Source organism: Dermacentor andersoni, chromosome 5 (genome assembly GCF_023375885.2).
Source record: "Dermacentor andersoni chromosome 5, qqDerAnde1_hic_scaffold, whole genome shotgun sequence".
Lineage (NCBI taxonomy): Eukaryota > Metazoa > Arthropoda > Arachnida > Ixodida > Ixodidae > Dermacentor > Dermacentor andersoni.
In genome coordinates this window covers 162,380,412-162,402,352 of record NC_092818.1, presented here as the reverse complement: position 1 = coordinate 162,402,352, position 21,941 = coordinate 162,380,412, and the positions used below count along the sequence as shown (strand labels likewise).

General features: G+C 44.7%; 1 protein-coding gene across 2 annotated transcripts in view; it reads left to right on the top strand.

Annotated features, from left to right (window-relative positions):
• Positions 1-34: 34 nt before the first annotated feature.
• Positions 35-21,941, top strand: part of LOC126532169 (condensin-2 complex subunit G2-like) — a 115,201-nt gene continuing 93,294 nt past the window's right edge. For both annotated transcript variants that reach the window (XM_055071234.2, XM_055071233.2), the window contains exons 1-5: positions 35-294; positions 5,055-5,189; positions 9,166-9,262; positions 11,296-11,447; positions 19,228-19,392. In XM_055071234.2, coding sequence (XP_054927209.1) covers positions 241-294; positions 5,055-5,189; positions 9,166-9,262; positions 11,296-11,447; positions 19,228-19,392 — 603 coding nt within the window. In that variant the 5' untranslated portion in view covers positions 35-240. The remainder of the gene's footprint in view (positions 295-5,054; positions 5,190-9,165; positions 9,263-11,295; positions 11,448-19,227; positions 19,393-21,941) is intronic.

Below are 21,941 nucleotides of genomic sequence, written 5' to 3'. Positions count from 1 at the left end.
TGTGGTCAATCTAGTATAAACGATGAGAATTGATGGCGCACTTGCAGTTTGGCGCCGGCGCCAACGGTAGCGTCCTCGTTTTGAATTTACTTGCGTAACTATGCGCACTGTTCAATGTATAGGCGTCCGTATTTAGGCTGCTGCGTTAAACCCAAACGTTTAAGCTGCGTGAAATGGTATAGCTAGCAGATCTTCCCCTGAGAAAGCCTTGCGAAGAGTCGCAATTTCAAATCGTGTCTGATGGAGTCTGGAGTTGCTGCGACCTTGGAAATGCTACTGCCCCTTGCATCTTCCGTAAGTCACTCTTTTGTGTGCACTTTACATGATACTTAAAAGCAGTGACCGCTAGAATAACGTTGTATGAACATTTGTAAATACCGATATTTAGGTTAAGCTGTAGGAGTCCAAAACGTCTTGCGGATGCAACTCGGGGAAGTGCTGCCGCGCCAACGCACCGTCGTTCGTTTCAGACTAGCTTTACAGTTATTGTGACAGGCAGCAATTTCTGTGTTCAGCTTTCTACTACCACTGAAGGCGTTTTCTGCGGTGGCGTGGCCGTTAGCGCTTGTTGCGCACAACAGAAACGGGAACGCTTTTGTATGGCAGCGTTTAAAAAGTTTTACCATCTGTTTTCTGGTGGCTCCTCACTTGCTACTGCGTTCAGTTCGTAAGCAGTATTTGGGGCCACGATGCGTTGTCTTAGTTGTTTGGTTAAGGTGTTTGCTCCACTTCTTGAACCTTTAACTTGTGTGCGAGTTGTGTGGCCGTCTGATACGTGTTTTCATGGTTTCGTTTCTTGCGATACGTATTTGGCGCTCTGTTGCTTGCGCGTCTGAGCGGGTGCGTAGCGAGAAAGGAAACATACCGTGTACGTGCCCCCCCCCTAAAAGAAAAAGTTGTGTACTAGATAAATGACACGCGAAAATACACTCGTGTCCCACTCCCATTTCCCCGGGCGGGCCCCCGCCGGCCCCTCGGAAAAAAAAAAAGATATCCTGGCTATGCCACTATTCTTCAACCGAAACTGACGAAAACGATCAAGCAATTTTTTCTTTTTTTTTTCGTTTTCATAAACAGCTAAACATGACAGGTGGGTATTCAGAAACGTGCACGTCGGTGCCTACGCACGACCGCCACTTGGCGCGCGAAAGTGCAGCCCCTCGCCTGTGTCGCATTTACGATTTAACATAAGTGCATTGCTACACACGTTTCTTGCATATGCTGCGCGTAGTTAACAGACTATAAAAACAGTGTGTTCGTAGGGCGATATCATTACAAAAGCGATACGCATTAGCTAGCCTTGCTCACATGCCCTGGTGTTACCCCCTGACGCCGGGGGCCAGGACCACCAAGGAAGAGTGGGGCCGAGCTCTACTGGCTGGCTCTACGCAGCTCGGACCTTGAAGCACAGCTCTGGGCTGTCCATCGGGCCCGCGACGCGGCGGAGAGGCATGGCTTCTCTGTCCCGACGTGGGAGCGTCCCGCTGCGCGCTAATCGCGCGCACCGAGGGACATCAATAAAGTTATCCATACATCCATAGGACGATATTGCGCCTCCACAAGGTGACCCCACTGGTCAGGAGATATAGTGAGGGAGATGGAGGATTTGAACAATATTAACAATAATACAAACCACGGACTTCTTGAGACTGCCATGCAGTATTTTATTTGAACATACCTTAAAGACCCAGAAGGACATTGCGTAAGAGGGTATACAAAGAAATTGTAATTGCAAGAACTCGCAAATTATAAAATTGTACAAAAACTACAGAAAGAATGAGAAATGAAGCAAAGCATAAGTAATAAATCAGTGTCAGTTAATAACAAGCGAAACTGTTGCATGCAAGTGTTACAAGTTAACGAGTAACACTTGCATTTAGTTCTCACATCTCTGTGAGAAAAAAATAAACTACGACTATTGCCAGTTGCAAGATTAGCTAGTGTGGCATGTTATACTACAAACATAAAAATATTGGGGTGCCTGCAACACTTCCGGGGGCTACTGCGAAAGCATTAAAGAGAACACATTGGGGGACTACATTTTAAAACTATTATGATTGACTTTTGTTTCCTAATGTAGTTTCCCATGTAGTCCCCCAATGTGTTCCCTTTAGTGCTTTCACAGTAGCCCCTGAAAGTGTTGTGGGCTCCTCAATTTTTTTTCAACGTGCAGTGGAGAAGCGAACGTGTGCATCCTTTCATATGCAAGTAGTGAGTCCTCTGCTGTGACGTCGCGCAATACTAGACGTGCGGCGCGAACTAGGTGCCCCTTCGTCTCCGATAACACCTGCTGGTGTGGAGTAAAAGTAATGCCTCTGGCTTTCACTGCAAAGCTTCCTCAGGATTTCCTGGGTTCGGATCCGCCTACGAGTGAATGCATTCCGAATTTTCTTTTCAAATCTCTTAGTTTATTATACGTGGAAATGTCTACATAACCACTTTTCATACACTACTACCTTTTTTCATATTCTGCATAGATCTCATACGTGCTACACTTGCATTTTGGCATTCCTACCATTAAGTGTACCACCATCACTGCCGGACACCAGCAATACCCCCAATAATGAGCCTAGTAGTGCTTTCACACTAAAAGTACTATAAAAGATAATCAATAAAAGTTGGGAAACGCATGTTAACATGAAAAATTGTATAGAGCAATTATGAAAATTCAATAAAGGGCAACATTAGATGCTGTTACACGACATCACATTGTGTTATTAAGAAATTCATGCCCAGGAGATGCCGAAAAGTATTGTGGTCTGGCATAGAAACAATTATGCCGGGAAGGTCATTCCACATCTGTATGACTTGTGGAAGAGCCGTGGAATTAAACGAGACATTCTCGTCATAGGTATGAGTGAAACTGACAGTTATATAGCCTTCTTGACATGGAAAGGGGGACATCAAGACGCAAAATTGAAGGCTTCCTATTGTGAACGTATTATTTAATAAAGTTCAGACAGCAATGTTGCGACGCATACATAATGATTGTAGTGACGGGTCATATTTGATTTGAGAGAAGTCATGTGGTGGTTTGGTTCTGCATTGTTTCCGACATATCTAAGCATTTTTGGTGGGAAGACTAAAGGGATGAAGCAAATTTGAGTTGAGGTTGAACAAAGAGTTAAGGTGATTACAACATAAACATCCTGATGATGTAGATGCGTTTGTTGAGATATATTTAATTTGGGAAGACCAAGAACGACCTCAGGTGAGGCTTAAGCCAAGATACTTGGAAACATGGGACATGATGTCCTCATTTCACCGTTCTGAAAATTTAAAGTTCCTTAGGTTGTGGCTGAAAGAGATTACCTTGCATTGTGAAATGTTAAGTTTCGGGAGCCAAATCTTGCACCAAGAACTCGCACCCTGTAGGTTTTCCTACAGGGCATGGTGGCCATCGAAGCATTTAACAGGATGGTAGATAATGCAGTCATTGGCAGAAATATGCATGTGAGATAAATTATTCAGCAAGTCATTAATGGGTATTAGAGTAATGGTCCAAGAACGCTGCTTTGAGGTACACCGGAGGTGACAAATGAAGGCGAACAGGAAATGTCACTAGCTACTGTTAACTGTAGCCAGTTGGAAATAAGATTGTGGGATCACAATAAGGTAGAATCTAAGTTAAGAGCGGACGGTTTCAAAATCGAACGACAGTATGCTGCATGAGCAAACACTTTTGGGAAACTTAAAAAGATAGTCTGCAATTCTTCATTCATATGAAAATGCAAGTCGGTCATTAACTCTAGTAGCTGGACTTCACGTGAGTAACACCCCTGAAATCAGTGCTGATTAGTGAAGAAAAAGTTATTCTAGGTGGTTGTATATGTTCGAGGCGATTTTATGCTCTAGCATTTTACAGCATATACGTGTTAGTGATATAGTGATATTTTTCTGGTGAACGCTTACTACTTGATTTAAATATCACTATTACTTTAGCGGTATTGCAGTCTTTGAGAAGCCTACCTGTTTTTAATCATTGAGGTTGTCAATGAGGCATGCAATGCCCTCAATAGTGATTTCTATAGACGGCATTTACTTTTAAATTCAGGAACATCGGCTAGAGTAAAAGGATCTGGCATAGTATGCCCACTTTTTGACTCTGTACATCGTTTATATTATGCACGTAATGCATGAAAAACTTTGTGCAATGAGGGCACTCTGCAACAAATTTTCTTACAAGAACCACCTGTTCTCACTGGATTAGTCTGTTGCTAGATAAACCAAGCAAGTAACAAAAGTAGTAGTTTCAGTTCTCAAATTACGACCTTCCTTTTTTTCTCCTTTGCTGAGAACAGAGGCGTGCATAAACGAGAATAGGTGTGCAGGTTAGTCTGCACGAAAGGAATTGAATAGGGCTTGTCTGTCATTACAAGATGTTGTTGAAGTGCAAGGCTTGGATCTATTTATATTGATACGTGCTCTGCTTGAGTGTGCATGAATTGCTTCCACTTTAAACATACCGTAAGAAGCTATAGCATTTCAGAACTCTTGACAATGCCCAGTTATGGTTATCAGCAGAAACATTGAGCATGGATGCACATATTTTTTCTCCATGTGCCGTCACTGCATTTAGCCTTGCATATCCTGTTTTCTGTTCGCAAAGGCTTTACACAGCATCATTGCTTGTATCCTGGCCCATACAGCTTCTGTAGTGTCTTTGCCATTTTATTTTGAAAAGGTACCATGATGGCACAGCAAACATAATCAGCCCTAGAACTGTTCCCAAAGTGTTCTGTGCATAATATTTCATTCATATGCAGCAAGCTGCTGTGGCATGGAACTTTTCAAGCATACTTTTGACTGCAGTTGAGATGAACAGCAGGATCAAGGTCAAGCATGCTTTAGAACTACTCTGTAGTGGCACTAAATTTTTGTAGACTCTGGCATGATTCAAAGTGCCTGTTAAGTGTGTATCCTTTTCAAGCATGCAAGAATTTCCTATATGTCTATTTTAATTTTCTTCCTTCTTTTTTTTTTCCTCTTCTGTGAATTTTCTTGCCAGTTCTCATTTTTAAATTAGAGGTACACATTATGCTTTTTCTCTTCAGAAAAATGCTGCTGCAAAAGCAGAGCTTCAGCAAAAGATTCAGGAACTGCCTTCTACGGAACTGGGGCCACTTTGGAAGGCTGTGTTTGACCAACTCAAGACCACTGTTCTACAGGTTGTGTCTGAAGAAAGATTGGTAAGTTTAAGCCTGCTTTGTGTGCAAAAAGACAATCGAGCATCATTTCTCATTGATGACTGTTGTCATTGGTCTTTCACCAGCATTGATCTTGCTATGGCAGTTGTGTAGTGTTTAGCAACCAACCACTGTAACACCGTGTGACGTCATGTTAATGTATATAATTCATTGTCATATTTAATTATTCTTCCCCGTTGTCTGGCTGTGTCTGCTTACCTTCGTGTCACCTGACTGTCGGCATCCTTTGTTGAGTCGTTGGGCCTTCCCACCAGCTGCATTGGCGACACCACAATGTCAACAGCTCATTTGTGTGCAAATATTGTGCCTTGAGCTTCGAGCCCCACTGCACTATTTCTAACTGTGGGAGAGAGCAGCAATCGCGACAAAATTTGGTAAACATTACGAACATTGTGACTGGCCAATTGCTCACGAGTGCTGAAGCTGGACAGCAGTTCTTTCTACTGTAGACACTGCTCAGGCATCTGTGCGTAATGTTCTTGCACAAAGTAGGGCACAGTGCAGTCTTAGTGGGAAGTGAGTGCTACTGACACAGTGGCAAGCTTTTCGAAGTAAACCACGTCATAGCACAGTGAGCCAGAATTTCATGCTACACCGGCCATGGTACCTCTGTGGCTATGGCATTGCAATGCTAAACACGAGGTTGTGGATTTGATCCTGGATGCTGCATGTTGCAATGTGGGCAGAGTGCAAAGAAAAGAAAAAACCCTGTTGTGCTGTACTTTGGGTACACAATATACACCAGGAGGCAACAATAATCTAGAGTCCCTCACTAGTGTCCTGCATAACCCACTGTGCAGGTTAATAACCTGGTTAAGCCAGGTTTAATAGTTACATGCTACATGCGCCATCTTTAGTGAGTGCCGAGTGCTGCATAGCAGTAGTGGTCTTGGTGCTTCTGTGTACTTCCATTCTGTGAAGTCCCGTGCACATTCCATTTTTATTTGCAGTTCTTATTTTCTACTTGGCTCCCAGAATAGCAAATCGAGTTGTTTCTGTGAGTTGCGCTCTGCACACTGGACTAAATGCAGTGCCATCGGTATACGTCATGATATGGCACAGGAAATGGTATAGCAGTGTGGCTGTCTATCTTGCTCACCATCATAAGCCTATCTTTAACTTCACTGCACAGGGTTTTTCCATAGATGGCCAATCATTTCTCTACTTCGGAAACCAAATCCACCGTGTGCCTAAAAACTCTCAAATAGTCACTCCATCTAATTATCTGACACTAGTCTGCATTTACCTTCCCTGGCACCTATCTTGTTACTGTCGTTTGCTTTTTTGTGCTGTGCACTGTGTGACCCACCCATTTAGACTTGGATTCTTAATTCTGTGATTCCAAAGTGCAAATTGTACGTGTCTTGTCAAGTTGCACTTGCCTAGGAAGCTCCATTGCTTTGGCGTTCTGCTTCCGATCACAAGTTCAAAGGTTTGATGCCTGGGAGTGGCATCACCTTCTGATCACAATGCAAAAACGTGTTTAGATGTAGGTGCACATTGAGGGGACTCATATGTGCTCTTGGGGCAAAGGAACGGCAACACAGTAATGCAAACAAACAGAAAGGTATTTATTCAGGGTGTCTACCAACCGGGAAAACAGGGAATCCTCGGGGATCTTGAATAGTCTGGAAATACTCGGGGAAAACTCGCTTCTATCAGGTAAAATTAGCTGTAACTTTATTGAAAGGGAACAAAAGTCGCGCTAATGCTGATTCGAGTAACGGAGAGGAATTGTAACGAATAGTCTTTGCTGTGTCGTCGGCTGGAGGAGTTGCCAGTGTACAGTCAACAACAGAATTTCCTGGCGCATCGATTTTTCGAACATGCCCGATAATTCGAACGGCTTTGCTGCACCACTACGTACCCAATAGAGTTAATGTATAAGAATGTCAGATTTCGGATGCAAGAACCCTTCGGCCATCTGGTTTTCCGGACTTTTTGCCTTGATTGCAGGGCCGAAATGACATCAATCAAAGCCAATTGTGTCGTCGAGCTGCAGCAGCCACTGAGTGAACAATTCTCGCGTCATCTATGCTTTTTTGTTGGCTCGGCAGTCGCAAGGCAACGAGACATTTTTCAAGCAGTGCGGCTTAGCAGACTTGCCAACAACTAGTGGCTTGAGTTTTTCCGTGCCCGTGGAGTTGCAGCAGAATAAAACCGATAGGCGGAGACGTGATTTTTTACCGCCCTTGCACCTGTCACCTTTGAAGTTCATTGTTTTATCAGGCAACAACTGATAAAAGAATGCCATTTCATCACCATCGAAAATGTCGTCTGGAGAGAAAAACTCGATGACCTGTGGAAAACGCTCGTTCCACCAGGCAACCGCACTGTCGGGATCTGCTGCCTTTTCTTCACCGAAAGCAACCTGCCACGAAATGTCATTCCTTTGCCGGAAGGGGTAAAGCCATCCGGCACTTGTATCAAAACCGGAGATGTCCAAGGTGGCCGCGAACTGTAGCGCCTTCTCTTGAATAATTGGGCCTTACAAGGGCACATCGTTTTGTCTGGCATCCTTAAACCATCCGAGGACGGCGTCATCGACGTTCGCATAGTTACCAAGCCGCAAGCATTTTCTTGAGGGAGCCAGCTGCGACTTTCTATGCAATTTCATGATCTTTTCCCGATCTTTGAGCATCATTGCCATTGTTGACGGGGGAATATCATACTCCCTGCACAGGTCTTTCTTCCAGCATTCACCTGCATCAAAATGTCCAGTTTTTCTTTGAGCGAAAACTGGCGTTGCTTCTTTTTAACGTGGAGTCCAGGAGAACTCATTGTCAGCAAAGCGAATGCCGTAACACAATCACAGCACCGATAACTTCGCAGCTCCTGCCACTCGCTATCATCGTGGTGATGCTAGGCCTACGACGTAGTAGGAGACTGAACATGACCATACGCGACGCTCTCACTGATGCCAATGCTGCTAGGGCTGTACCCGTTAAAATGGGTTCCCCAGTGCATGGCTGCTGCTGCTACGGATGATGGTAGATGTAAGCCTCGGGGATTCAGTACCGGAACTTCGTAATAATGAAGCATCTTGGTGATTACGGGATTAAATTATGTACATTATTCTGAAATATTTGGTAATCTGAAATTCGTAGTACTGAAAGTTTTTTACATTAAAATACAGGCATTTTGGCGGGGATTTTAAAATATTCATAAATTTGAAAACTAAGTTAATGTGGTGTTCGTAGTAACGAGATTTTACTGTATAAACCTCGTGATTTGCTTTACTCCTTTCTGCACTAGCGAGTCATGCATGTGTGCTTGTTCTAACAGCAACTGCAGGCTTTCGGTGCTTGTGCATACCATTTTGTAGTTTTAAATTTGTTTTGCTGTCATGGAGTGTTGAGAATATTTCGTGGAGCCGAATGTGCTTTGACAAATGCTATGACAAATGCTCATGTTTTCTTACTCAACATTTTCATTGAATGTAACGGATGAACCCTACAGTATATGTATTAAATTAAAACATTGCATTAAAGAAAAGTGTAGGCAATGCAATAAATATGGGGAAATTTGGTGCATTTTTGATGCAAGAAACTTGGGAGTTGGACAGCTGATTAGAATTTCATCCACCCAAGTTTGATCTAATCAACACTCCCTTCTTTGCACCTGTATTATTAAACCTCTGATTTGTTGTTTAATTGCCTGTGTTCAACTTGGAGAAAAAGTATGAGGGAAATAAAGGAACATTATTTTCTTCCAACTTTCAGTATTGCCAGAATATACATTACTTTTAAAGATATTGGTAGGCTGTCATTTGTGACTTTGGAGCACCTGGCAAATGCGTTTGCAACCCATTTTGTTCTTGTGCAGACTGGTTCTGGCAGAGCCTATGTTGTGCCGCTGTTCTTGGTATTTTTGCTTTGGGGTCTGGCTGCGCCAAAAGAGGCAGAGTCCTGAAGGAGCACAACATGCATACGCTAATCTTTCCGACTTCTCCTTGCAGGAAGAAGAATGTCTTCCACTGTTGGCGCTCTGTCATGCAGCTATGAAGGCAGACACATTGTGCAATGCTCTCACAAATGCTGCCCTTTTTCTAAATGGTAAGACTGCCCGCAAGTCACTAGTATAAAGTCGAACCTGGATATATCGAATCTGAAGGTGATCACAAAAGTTCGATACATAGGTAATACGGCATATAAAATAAAACGTCAATACAAAAATTTTCAAGGGGATTTTATTGCTGTCGATGTATAAAATAATTCCTTGTATGTGGGTTTGATATATCTGGGTTTGACTGTACTGGTGTTTCACCATTCTCAAGATGTGTCCTGCCAGTAGTAAATAGTGGTAACAAAAACAATTTTTTTTCTTAACTAATTCTTAATGGCTGTCTTCTCTCAGTAAGGCTTGAATAGTGAAAAGGTGTCTTACAGTTCCTATCATGGTAGTGTCCTTTGTTCGTTTGCTAGTCAGTCTCTAAAATTTGTGAACCACAGTTATTCCAAAATACGCACATTTGTCTTGGAGGAAGCGCTGATGATCAAGAAAAACATACCCCCAATAAATAGTCTCAGCACGCTGCCCTATACTGTTAATTATTTTTTCAGCTGTTAGAACGGTAGACTGTTCTGGCAGCAGAAGCTAAGGAAACTTCTGGCATGTTTTTTTCTTTCTTGTTTTTTAGAATAGGCTAGCTTCTTTTTTTTTGTTGTTAGTGGCAAAAATGAATAGCTTTCAGTATTTTTTTTTTTTAATATAGTTTCAACTGCAGCGAAATTTCACTTTGGCTAAATTGGTTATATGTAGTTGAGTACTAGTTCTACGCTGTTGAAACAATCTTGCCAACACTGGCAGTTGCCCCGTTCTTATGAACTGCATTTAAGTACTACCTAAGCAGATCATATATGCACCTAGCGTCAGGATCAATCCCAGATCATGGCCTCCAAGATCTTCAGCACACTGCAGACGTTGCTTAATTCAGGAGATTACGCTGGAGAGCTGCACTAGTTCTCAATGTTTCGCCTCCTGTTACCATTTCCAGTGAGCGGTAACAGAATGTTTTTCCCAGATTTGATATCAAAAAGGTACAGTTTTGATAGCGTTTTTTGACGCTTCCAATCATTTTTAAAACTTAAAATATTATGTACACTATCTGAAACTGCTTTTATGTTGTCCAGCTTGTGTACCCAAATTTCTTATGAACACTTAACACTTAATTAACATCTTAACACTTACACCTTAACACTTAATTGTTTCACCTGGAAAACAGTGTTCAGTAGTTGTAATGATTTCTCATAAGCTAAGTCTCTATTTTAGCAGCATGTTTGCTGGCTTCCATGGTGAGAATGTGTGCATGCCTATCCTTTGCTGAATCTATAACTACCAATGCTGCATCTCATTGTGTTGGGCGCGACTGAAATGAATAGCCCGTTTGATTTCTGGTTGTAACTTGTTCCTCTTTATTTATTATTATTTTTTTGGTAACATTAATAACTCTTCCCCTGTAAATACCTTTGCAATTACAAGGAATAAAATTTCCACTAATTTCAAAGTTAATAACTCTTCCCCTGTAAATACCTTTGCAATTGCAAGCAATAAGGTTTCCGCTAATTTCATGCGAAGTAAAGATAACAAGGTCATCAGAAAATTTATACGTGCTAATCTTCATTATGGTTAACAGGAACGTAGGAGCATTTAGTTTTGTTGCTATCAGCACATTCACTATGTGTTATAAACAAGCGAAAGGGATAAGGCAGCACGTATAATTTTTCAGTCTACATTTGAGACCTCCACATGATCGTAAAACTTTCACTTGTATATATTAACTGAAGAATTGCAAAAATGTGGTCTGTTTGCAATGTTTGGTCTGCTCAGCAAAGATACAAATCCTGTGTGAGGTATATTAGCCTTGTCCCCACCATGTCTGGGGTGCCAAGTGGCAAATATAATGAGTCTGCTTTTACTTTAAATCGCAGCATGTTGCCATTAGTACCAGGAGGGGTTGTTTGTTGCGTGCTTGCTTGTTGGTGTGTAAAAAATATCCTTGCAACAGATTGTACCTTTCCAATGTTGTCGTTGATATGTTCACTGTGGTTCACCAACCCTTGGGATGGCATTTTCCTTTGTGGCTCAGGCGTCATGCCCCTGCTGGAAGATGGAGAGCTGCTCGACTCCATCCACGCCTTCTGTGTTACATGGTGTACCAAAAAACTTGAAGGCTGGAAGGACCTGTGGTTGAACACATTCATAAGATCTGTGCAGCTGTCCCTGAGGAAACACTCCAAGGTAGTCCTCAATATCTATGTGTTTCGACTCTTGCAGAAGAAATTTGACATACAGTGGTGGATGTATGGGCAGGGTTGCAAATTTACAGGATGCAGGCTTCCTGAAATCAAATATCGGCGTAGTCTTAGCTTGCAGCCATTAAAACAGCATCACACTAAGCTGGTTGCGAACGCTAGTACACATAGCACATATTAAATCAGGGCTGCGTGGCTAGACTTAAGAAATATTTTTTTCTCTGATGCCACCTCCCATAAACTTTCAACCCTGGCTGTACAGTCAAGCCTCGTTATAACGCAGCAGCATCTGATATGAAAATACCTTCATTAAATCCAATATCTATTGCACGCTGGCATTCGTGATAAGTGGAGGCATGGTGTAGAGGTAGAACATCGAGCTTCTATGCCCAGTCCTAAGTTTGAATTCTTGTTCAGGCCTCTACATCTTCAAGCTTAGAGTGGCTCCTGAAACTGGAAATAAAATTTCTTTTCAGAGAGCCAGTGGGGCTACACTAGGCCAGGTGAAACCAATTTAGGGAAGTCCACTGGGCTTCACCAAGACATGCTTACCAGAATGGGTATTGGCTAGCCTGGTGCAGTATTTGGCCACTATCTTTCATGACTTGCAATTAACCCCTGGCCCTAAGTGCCCTGTGGCTATGGAGCAACGGACTAAGGCATCCGTTAGACCTGCGGCACAGTAGAAGGTGCTAAGAATCTCTGGATCTGTAGTACATAACGTTCACTGAAAACTTTACCTGTCCACAGTAAGAAAATGTTTCCAGTCTGTTAACTAGGCTCCTGTAACCATGCGAGCCAAATATCATTGCACTGCATGCTGCAACGAATTTACAATCTCTTGCTCGCTTGCTCTCACTTTTGCAATGTCTTCGTGCAGCACCATCGCAAGCTGCTTGACTCACAACAGCTATTCGCTGATCTCGTGATCGCCATAACATATTCAGTTATACAATTGTTGCTCATTTGAGTTAAATGAATGAAAAATATATACGTCTGTAATTCCAAAAGATAGAAAAGCCATTATGCACTGCCAGTCGAAACACTACAGTTGGGTGTCGCTGTGTCTGCTGTGTGGGGCCTCTGAGGTGAAAAGCATAGTGTAGATACTGTGGCCACTACAAGCAGTATTGCATTCCTCCTTTAGGGAGGGCCAGCTTAGAATTGCTCTCTTGTGTCTCCTTGCCGTCTCCCCTGTGTAGCTTCCAGCGTGCTCATGGAAAATGCCTTTCGCTTGTGCTTGAAGGATTCGAACATTTTTTGCACCATGACATTCTTTGGACGATGTAATTTAAATGATGTCATTCTATGATTAGTTGGAGAAGTGTTTCAAGGCTCCTTTAACTTGCAAACACTTTTGAGTGAAGCTAGCTTAGCAAGGCTCTTTGAGGAATTATCAGGCATTGCCTTGAATATCATTGACCTTAGTCACTGTATAGGCCTCGCCAGTTCTAACCTCGCTAACTGCCACGTTGTCTGCTACAGAAGTCTTCCAGGTATAAGAGAATACAGGGTAGGATTACTGATTCACAAGGACATGGCGGGTCACATTGATGGATTCTGCAGCATTAATGAAAGGGTAGAAATCTTCGTAATAAATCCAAATAGGAAGTATTGGTTTAAGGTAGTATAAGTGTATGCTAAAAGTCCAGTCATAGTGAAGAAATACAACAGTTCTGTGGTGTTGAATTAGCAATGAGAAAGGTACAAATTCTGTGTGCGGTAGTCATGGGCGACTTCAATACGAAAGTGAGTGAAAAAAGCAGGCTGGGGAGCAGGCAATTGACAACTAAGGCATCAACTTTAAGAATAGCGAAGAAGAGATGTTGGTAGAATTTGTGGAAAGGTGTCAACTCCAAATAATGAACACCTTCTTTCGAATGAGCAGTAACAGGAAGTGGACCTCGAAAAGCCTTAACGAGGAAATGGGTGATGAAATAGGTTTCATACTCTGGGCCGACCTTGCCATAGTGCAGGATGTAGAAGAGTTAAGTTACGTAAAGGACAGTGATTATAACTTAGTGAGGTCTACAAGTGCTTTCAATTCGGAGAAAGAGCAAAATTAGAACAAGATTTCAGGGGAGGAAACGGGACAAGCTAGACAAAGTCATAGTAAAAGCACATGAATTCAGGCTGATGCTCACAAATATACAGCTTTAGAACAGAAAGACAACATAGAAGTAAAGAATAAAACCATAACTAGACTGATTTCAAAAGCAGCAGTTGAATTTGGAGGTGATAAGCGGTGAAGTGTGTGGGGACTGCGTAGTCCATTTCATTGCAGCGTCATAGCGCAGCACGTTTTGGGCATAGGAGCCGCAGCGCGGCGAGGTCGCTTTCGAACTTTGCGCGCTCAGTCCACCGCTTTCCCTCTCTCGTTCCTCCGAGGGCGCCGAACTGCAGCGGGACCGTAAAACACTTGCTGCTGTCCGCCCCCGAACGGTCCAGGGGCTCACCCGATTGGTCTGTTTGGGTGTGAACCCGCGTTCCCTCTCTCCCGGCGACTCAAGTCGACCGAGGAGCGGCAACGCGGTGAGAAGCTCTGGGGACAGCGAAACGGTGCGTACTGACTTCCGATTCTCCGGGTCACCCCTTTGGTTGGCCGGTCTTGCCGAAGGTCCTTGACCCGAGGCGGTTGCGTACCTATTCGCTGCTCCTGTTCTGAAGGCCACGCCAAAGAGACGCGGCTCACTTGACGTGCGCGGTCATACTGCGCCGAGTCGCCCTCGGAGGCTACTCCGAGCTGAAAGAATGTTGCCCTGGTAGCACGGTCGTTGGGAGCCATCCTCCCGCATAGCAACGTGTTACCGCGTTTTGGAGATACTGAGTGTCGCCCCTTGACTTGCGGGAGCTTCGGCTCACGAGCCCCGCGCTGATACGGGTGTAACAGATATCCTGAACGCCAAGGTGGTCGTATAATAAACGCCTTCCTTGTACTCTGGGCCTTCTCCTTGCGGCGCTCTCTTTCGCTCCCAGAGGAGACCGAACGAGCGTCCGCTTCGGGCACACGCTACACACGCAGCTGAGCTGATCGTCCCCCTGAGGGGCTGGGATCCTCGGACCCGCGCGGTGGTCTAGGTGACTCCCGGCGGAGCACCGCTATAGGCGGAGACCACAAAGTGGCGCCCAACGTGGGGCCAAGGGCTCATTAAGCGGCAAGGGTTACGACGGAGTGTGGCACAGAGATGTCATGCGCCAGGAGGGCATCACGAAAGGTGCGGTGACAGTCTCCATCAGGCACGGTTGCTGTTTAGGCCAATTCGACGAAGGTTAGGGCTTTTGGAGGTAAGCGAGCAAACGCTGTAGTGCATAGGGTGTTCAGTTTTTCGAGGCAAACGTCTGAAAGAAGAGGTAGCTCGAGGCACAGCATACCGGTGGAACAGTCGATGAGGGCAGAATGCGTCGTCAGAAAGTCGAGCCCAAAGGTCATGAGGGCAGCTGGTCAGCACGGTGAACAGGACTGGAACTTGGCAGCCAGCAATTCCTATGCGAGCAGTGCACATACCCCCGACGGCAACAGGGGCACCATTGGCGACGCGTACGGCTCGAGTGATGGCAGGCGCAAGAACTTTTTTGAGGCGACGACATAGGTTAGCGCTCATTATGGACACTTGGGCTCCAGTATCAATGCCATCAATGGAACACCATCTACTTCAATTAGGTTCGTGTTGGTGAGGAGCGTCAACGGAGGATTTGGACAGGACGAACGTGATGCCACACTACCTCCAAGAGCTGCATGGCCTATTTTTTCTGTCCGGTGTGGTCCATAATTGGTCGGCGACGAATAGCGGCGTGAAGCGACAGGAACTGATGGCGCTGAGGTGACGGTGAGCGAGCAGTACGACTGACATCGACAGATACGTCAGAGGTAGGAGGCATACAGCGAGGCGAGTAACGGCGCGGGTCGGCATATGGGCGAGGAGACGGGGAAAAGGAGCTCGAATACGGCGATGTCCAGGAGGTGTGGTAGTGGCGAGCGATGTGGCCAATGCGGAGGCAACGGAAGCAAATGGGCGTGTCGTCCGGAGTTCACCACTTGGCAGGGTTGCGGTATCTGGGAGGGGAATCCTGATCGCCGTGAGGTGGAGCAGTCGGCACTGGTCGGGCGTCAGGTCGGGAGATGGAGCAGGCAGCAGGAAAACCTAGGTTTGCAAATTCTTGCTGTACAACTGCGTGAATGAGGGAGATTGCTGGGGCTGGTTGTTCAATGGTGGGTTCAAGTGGGCGTGAATGGAACGGCGCAGGACTTGCTGCCTCGAGTTTGCGGCGAACAATACGTGTGACGTGCTCATTTGAAGGTGGTGAAGCGGTAAGTTCAACGCAAGACGACGTCGCAGCCGTGTTGGGGAGCCGGGAGAATTGTGTAATGACGCGGCGGCTTTTGGCGAGCTCAAAGCGGCGGCATTCCTTGACAGTGACGTCGATGGTGGACACATTGTTTAAAACCAACAAATTGAAGGCGTCGCCCGCTATCCCTTTAAATACGTGGCCGACTTTGTCAACCTCGGCCTTTTTGTCGTCGACTTTCCGGCAAAGAGTGAGCACGTCTTGTATGTACGAGACATGCGATTCAGTCGAAGACTGAACTCGGGTAGCAAGCTCTTTTCTAGCGGCCAGCTGCCAAACGGTGGGATTTCCAAAGAGGTCGACAAGCTTCTCCTTGAAAGCATCCCAGCTAGAGATCTCATCCTCGTGTGTCCGGAACCAGACACGAGGAGTTCCGCCCAAGTAGAATAGGACATTGGCTAGCATAATGGCAGGGTCCCAGCGGTTGTTTTGGCTAACACGCTCATACAGGTTGAGCCAGTCCTCAACGTTGACATTATCTTGGCCAGAGAATATGCCAGGATCGCGGGGATTTGCAACCGTAACGTACATTGTTGTCGGGGTCGCAGGAGTAGGAGACAAGGTGTCGTCACCGGGAGCCATGGCGGAAAGCGGGACGGCACGGCTGCTGCGGAGCTCCGTATCGAGGATGAAAAACGGCACCCTCCACCACAATGTTTCGCGAAGGACGAGTCAGTAAGACGAGCAACTATTTACAGGTTATATTTACAACAGCGGTTGCAGCACTGACCGGTTAGATTCACAGCGCAAGCCCAGTTCGTTCTTCCTCCTCTTTACTTGAGTGATAGCGCCCATGCTCCTCGTTCAAACAATCAAATATCACACGCGTGTAGCAATAGGTTGGGTGCCTGGGCGCAGGTGTATAGAGGGTAATGAGTTTGCAGATAGAATGGCAACTTCAATAGTTACAAAACCTAGAAATCCGGCCACATCCATTCCTGCCACAGACTTGAAGCCATTCTTTCACAACAAACTCTGGAGCTATTGGCAACACATGTGGCATGAGCAAACATTGAATAAGCCTCATCTAATTAAACCGGTTCTAGGGAACTGGCCATCATCGACAAAGTCGGGACGATCTGCAGTTCTCTTTTGCCGCCTCAGAAAAGGGCATACATATGCTACACATTCATACCTATTAACTGGCGCTGAGCCTCCCCTCTGTGGCAGATGTGGTGAAAGGCTGACCGTACTCCACGTTGTGCTGGAGTGCCGAGAAGCAGAAAAAAGGGGAAGACAGGACTCTCCTTTAGCATACAAACAATGTATCCCTTTACATCCGACACTGTTTCTTGGCCCAGAACCTCTATTTGAAACCAAGGCAGTGCTGAAGTTTATGAAAGATATTGTGCTGCATGTTGTTAGCCTGAGAGACTCGTAGCCCTCCCTCTATCTAAAGGGTTTTGCTGTGAGCTTAGTGTTTAGTAGAGCACGTGCCTCCAGGCCCTTGTGTCCAAGCCTCTTAGTGAGGCGGTAGTGCTAGTGGAATCAACATTTTTTTTCGTTTAGAATATATTTTATGGTCATCGCTCACATCACTTGTCCTTGACATTATTTTTAGACTTGTATATTTTTCGTACGTTACAGAAAATATTTTAGGCCTCTATACAGCCTCGATACATCTCGGTCATCACTCACCGCATTGTGGACTCTCCCACACTATTTCTTGGCGCTCTTTGGCCATCACTGGCCGTTGTGCCAAAAAACCTTATACATCACCATTATTATGAAAAGGCGTTTGATTCAGTAGAGGTATCAGCAGTCAGAAGCATTGCATTATCAAGGAGGACAAGAGACATACATGAATATATTGGGAAATATGTACAGATCCCACAGCTACCTTTGTTCTCTACAAGAAAAATAGGAACCGGCCTATCAAGGAAGGGGTCAATCAAGGAGACACAATCTCTGCAGTGCTATTCTCTGCATGCGTAGTATTCAAGATGTTAGACTGGGAAGGATTAGGTGTAAAGATCAGCGACAAATATCTAATCTACAATACAGTAGGTTGCATCGTCGTATTCAACACTGGGAATGAATTGCAACAAATGATTGAGGACCTTAGCTGAGAAGGCGTAATAGTAGAGTTCAAGATTAATATGCAGAGGGCAAAGGTAATGTTCTATATCCTGGTAAGAGAACAAAAAACTTGTGACTGGCACTCAGCCTCTAGAATCTGTGAAAGTGTGTTTATCTAGGTGAATTATTCACAGGGTACCCTGGTCATGATAAGGAAATTTAGTGAAGAATAAAAAATGGGTTTGAGTGCACATAGCAGGCATTGCCAAATCTTGATTGGCAGTTTATGGCTACCCTTGAAAATAAGTGTACATTTGCTGCATTATACTGGTACTAACATGTGGGGCACAAACTTGGAGGTTAACAAATAAGCTTGAGAAGTTAAGGATTACATAAGTGATGGAACGAAAAATTATAGGTGTAACGTTAAGAGACGGAATGTCAGCAGCGTGGATTAGAGAGGAAAAAAGGTTAGCTGATATTCTAGTTAACATTAAGAGCAAAAAATGAAGCTTGGCAGGACAGGTAATGTGGAGGGCCCGTAATGATAGGTCTATCAGTTGCGGAAGTGTGCCAAGAGAAAAGTGCATTGAAGTACAGCAGAACATTAGGTGGCGTGATGAAATTGGGAAATTTGCAGGCATAACTTGGAATCGGTGCAACACAGGCGTAATTGGAGATCGCTAGGGGAGGCCTTTGTCCTGTAGTCTACATAAAAATAGGCTGATAATCAGCGAAAAGCTTTTTAGATTTACTTCATTATTTGCAATAATTCATTATATTGCTACAAGTGTGTGGTATTTGATTGTTTGAACGAGGCGCGTGGCCACCATCACTTGAGAAAAGAGGAGGAAGAGTGAACTGGGCTCGCGCTGTGAATCTAACCGGTCAGTGCTGCAACCGCTCTTGTAAATATAACCTGTAAATAGTTGCTCGTCTTACTGACTCATCCTTTGCGTAACAATATGTACTTGTGTTTGTTAGATAATGGTTTGACTGTTACATAATGGTTTGACCACAATTTTCTGCTTGTAACTCACACCCTCAATTACAACAACTTGAAAAGAAACAAAGATCTGCGCATGTAACTGAAGGAAATAACTGCATGTAACAATCTTGAAATCTTTGTAAAGAGTTCATGGATGCACAATACATCCATGTTGTATTTTCAACCAGTGGCCTTGTTCCTTACCTCTTAAGCAACTGATAATTTGCAACTTCTGCTGTGCCGAAAAGGACTGCTGTTGAGTAAAGCTCATTGTGATGAGTTCCGTTTCGTCTTCACCAGGCTGTTTGGTGACTTGTACTGCTAAGGAATGGCTTTATTTGGTTAGCCATAAGTGTTGTCATTTGCAGTGCAATGTTCTTGCTGCTGATCTGTGCCGTATGTGTTGTTTCAGTCAAAATTGGAGAAGCTCGTAACGTCTGTCTTCCTGATGAAATGTGGCCTGGGCAAGGATGAAGACGGACTAAATGCTGTTGAGCTGGATCCTGATGAATGCAAAACCCTTTATGATCAGCTGGCTCCTTGTGCCATCTCGCCAAACTACCTCAGCATTGTGAAGGTGCTGTGTGTGCTTTCTTAACTTTACTTGCTTTGAGCACCCATGGGCAGAAATAGTAAGGAGTCATTTGTAGGATTTGCTCATAGTACAGTGAAAAACATGTCTGCAGGAGCAAGGAAATTTGGTGGGAAGAAACTTGTTTTGCAGGCACAGCCAAGCCAAGAGCTGCAGCTTGCTGATATCCTATTCAGCCATTACTGGTCTATCAGTAGAAAATTGTAGGTGCACTGCTAAATATAGAAAGATGACAGTATGCATTAGAGAAGTTCTCGTATAAAATGAAGACTTTATGTTGCACTACGTAAGGCAACTGCAGCAATGGTTTTTGGTGTACTCGCATGCAGAGGATTCGGTTTTCACTGCCTAGGAAATGTGACATGTGATGACATCCTACCTTTGTCAGGTGCTGTGGTCGCATGAAACTTCTCCTGCAGATGCTCTTTGCTCAATAACTACAAAGGGATCCTCACAGCTGGGGAAGTATTAGTACAAACGAAGCCTTTGCAGGTGCATCCTTTTGGCAGTGGCACATGACATCTCTATTTGTCCATAGTCCTTTAATAGTAACGTGTGCACGGATTGTTTGAACCAATCTAAATTTACAATTTTCTCAAAATTTTAGCTGTTGGCAGCTAGTCCTTCAATTTCTCTGGAGATTTGGCAGGGATCTCTTCGGCAGCTTCTGGGCACCACTTCTACTCTGGTAGTGCAACAGACTAACACAGTACACATGCCAGTGAAATCTTTTTGTGCATGTTGCATAGTGTTTGGCCAGTCTCATGGAAATTTAATGCTGGGAAGGTGGGTATCCCATCAACACAAGAACTTCACTAATAGGTTCATTTAGGGTGTCTCATGCCAAGCAACCCTGAGGCCCCTAATTGTATTCCTTTGTTTCCTTGAAACCCCTTGAGTTTATTGGTATAGTGTAGACCGCTTATAATGTAAGTCGCAGGAATTGTAAAAATCCGCGCTATAAGTCGTACCGCGTTATAACCAAAGCATGCTTTTTTCTGCTTTTGCCTGTGCCAAACAGACCACCCACCTTTCAAACACAGCTTATTACATATTTCACTCACACACACATGCAACACAATCGCAGCACAACACAGAAACCAAGTTCTCCTGACAAGTGCGGCATCAGCGGAAGAACGCTGTTATTTTCGTGTGGAGATTTTTTTTTGACAGCGCTTCAAACAATTTTGTCCTCTGCAAGACTTGAGCACTGAAGCGCTTTCTCACTCAAACTGTTCTTCTCGCAGTACATCTTCACTTTGCTGAGGTATTACGAAGTGTCTTTGCATGGGACATCTTGGTCTGGCATCGGGTCGACATTGTCGTCCGACTCGTCTTCGGTTGCAAGCTCCACGCTACCGCGCACCGCTGTGACAGTCGCATCATCTGTGCTCGCTTCTTCGCAGACAGGAATCTCCAACTCACCGGCATCGACATATGCTTGGAAGGTATCTGTGGCAAAAACAAACATGCTTTCAACGAGGCCGGACCACACGTCGTTGGTGTTGACAGTCTTATCAACAACATTGTCGCTCGGCTCATCAGCGTCGAGAGCCTCTGCATTGCACATGAAGCCTGCTTTGTTGAAGCACTTGCTTATTGTAGTGGCTTTTACCTGCCACTACGAAGCGGCAACCATATCAAATGCGCCCCTTAAGTTCACTTTAAGAGGCTGCTGCTGCTGCTGCATGCTCAGCAAAACTCTTTCGCAGATGCGTTCTTTTGTAAAGATCCTTTACGGTTGCAATGACACCCTGTTTTAGCCGCTGACATTTTGCAGTCATGTTGGCAGGCAGAAACTTTAACTTGACTGCAGTCAACTTTGGCTTGATGTTGTGGGCTGTGCAATTGTAGAGAATGAGCACGACTTGTCGCTTCTCTGCCACCATGTCTTCATCGAACTTGTTAAGCCAGCTTGTGAACCTGTCTTGCGTCATCTACGCCTTTTTGTTGGATTTGTATGTCACTGGTAGGCACTTTCACTTTTTTCCAATGACAAACAGGCGGCGCTTGTTGCTTCCATCCATATTAGCGCAGAACAACAAAGTTATGCGCTCTTTTGAGGCCTTTCGGCCAGAGCAGGCTTCACCTCTCAGTGCAAAAGAGTGCAGATGGGCACAACATTATAAAATACGCCAGCTTCGTTGGCATTGTATATGTCTCTGTCCGTATACGTGGACAGCATGGTTTCCAAATTTAAGCGAAGCCAGACTTTGATGGACTTGTCGTTGACATCACTGCTTTCGCCGCACACCACTTTGCACCTGATGCCATGGCTATCCTTGAATCGCTGGATCCATCCATTAAGTGGGTTGAAGTCGTCATGGCCTAAAAGCGCACCTAGGAACTTGGCTTTTTGTTGGAGCATGGGGCCACTCACTGGTATGCTCTGAGCCCTAACTTCACGGAACCATCTGAAGAGCGCTGCGTCCACGTCTTCGTACTTCGACGTACGTATTCTGTTCCGTGACAGGGAAGATGAATCTTGCTGCAGTTGCTGCCACAATCTGTCGTTGTTGTTGTATGTGGTCGAC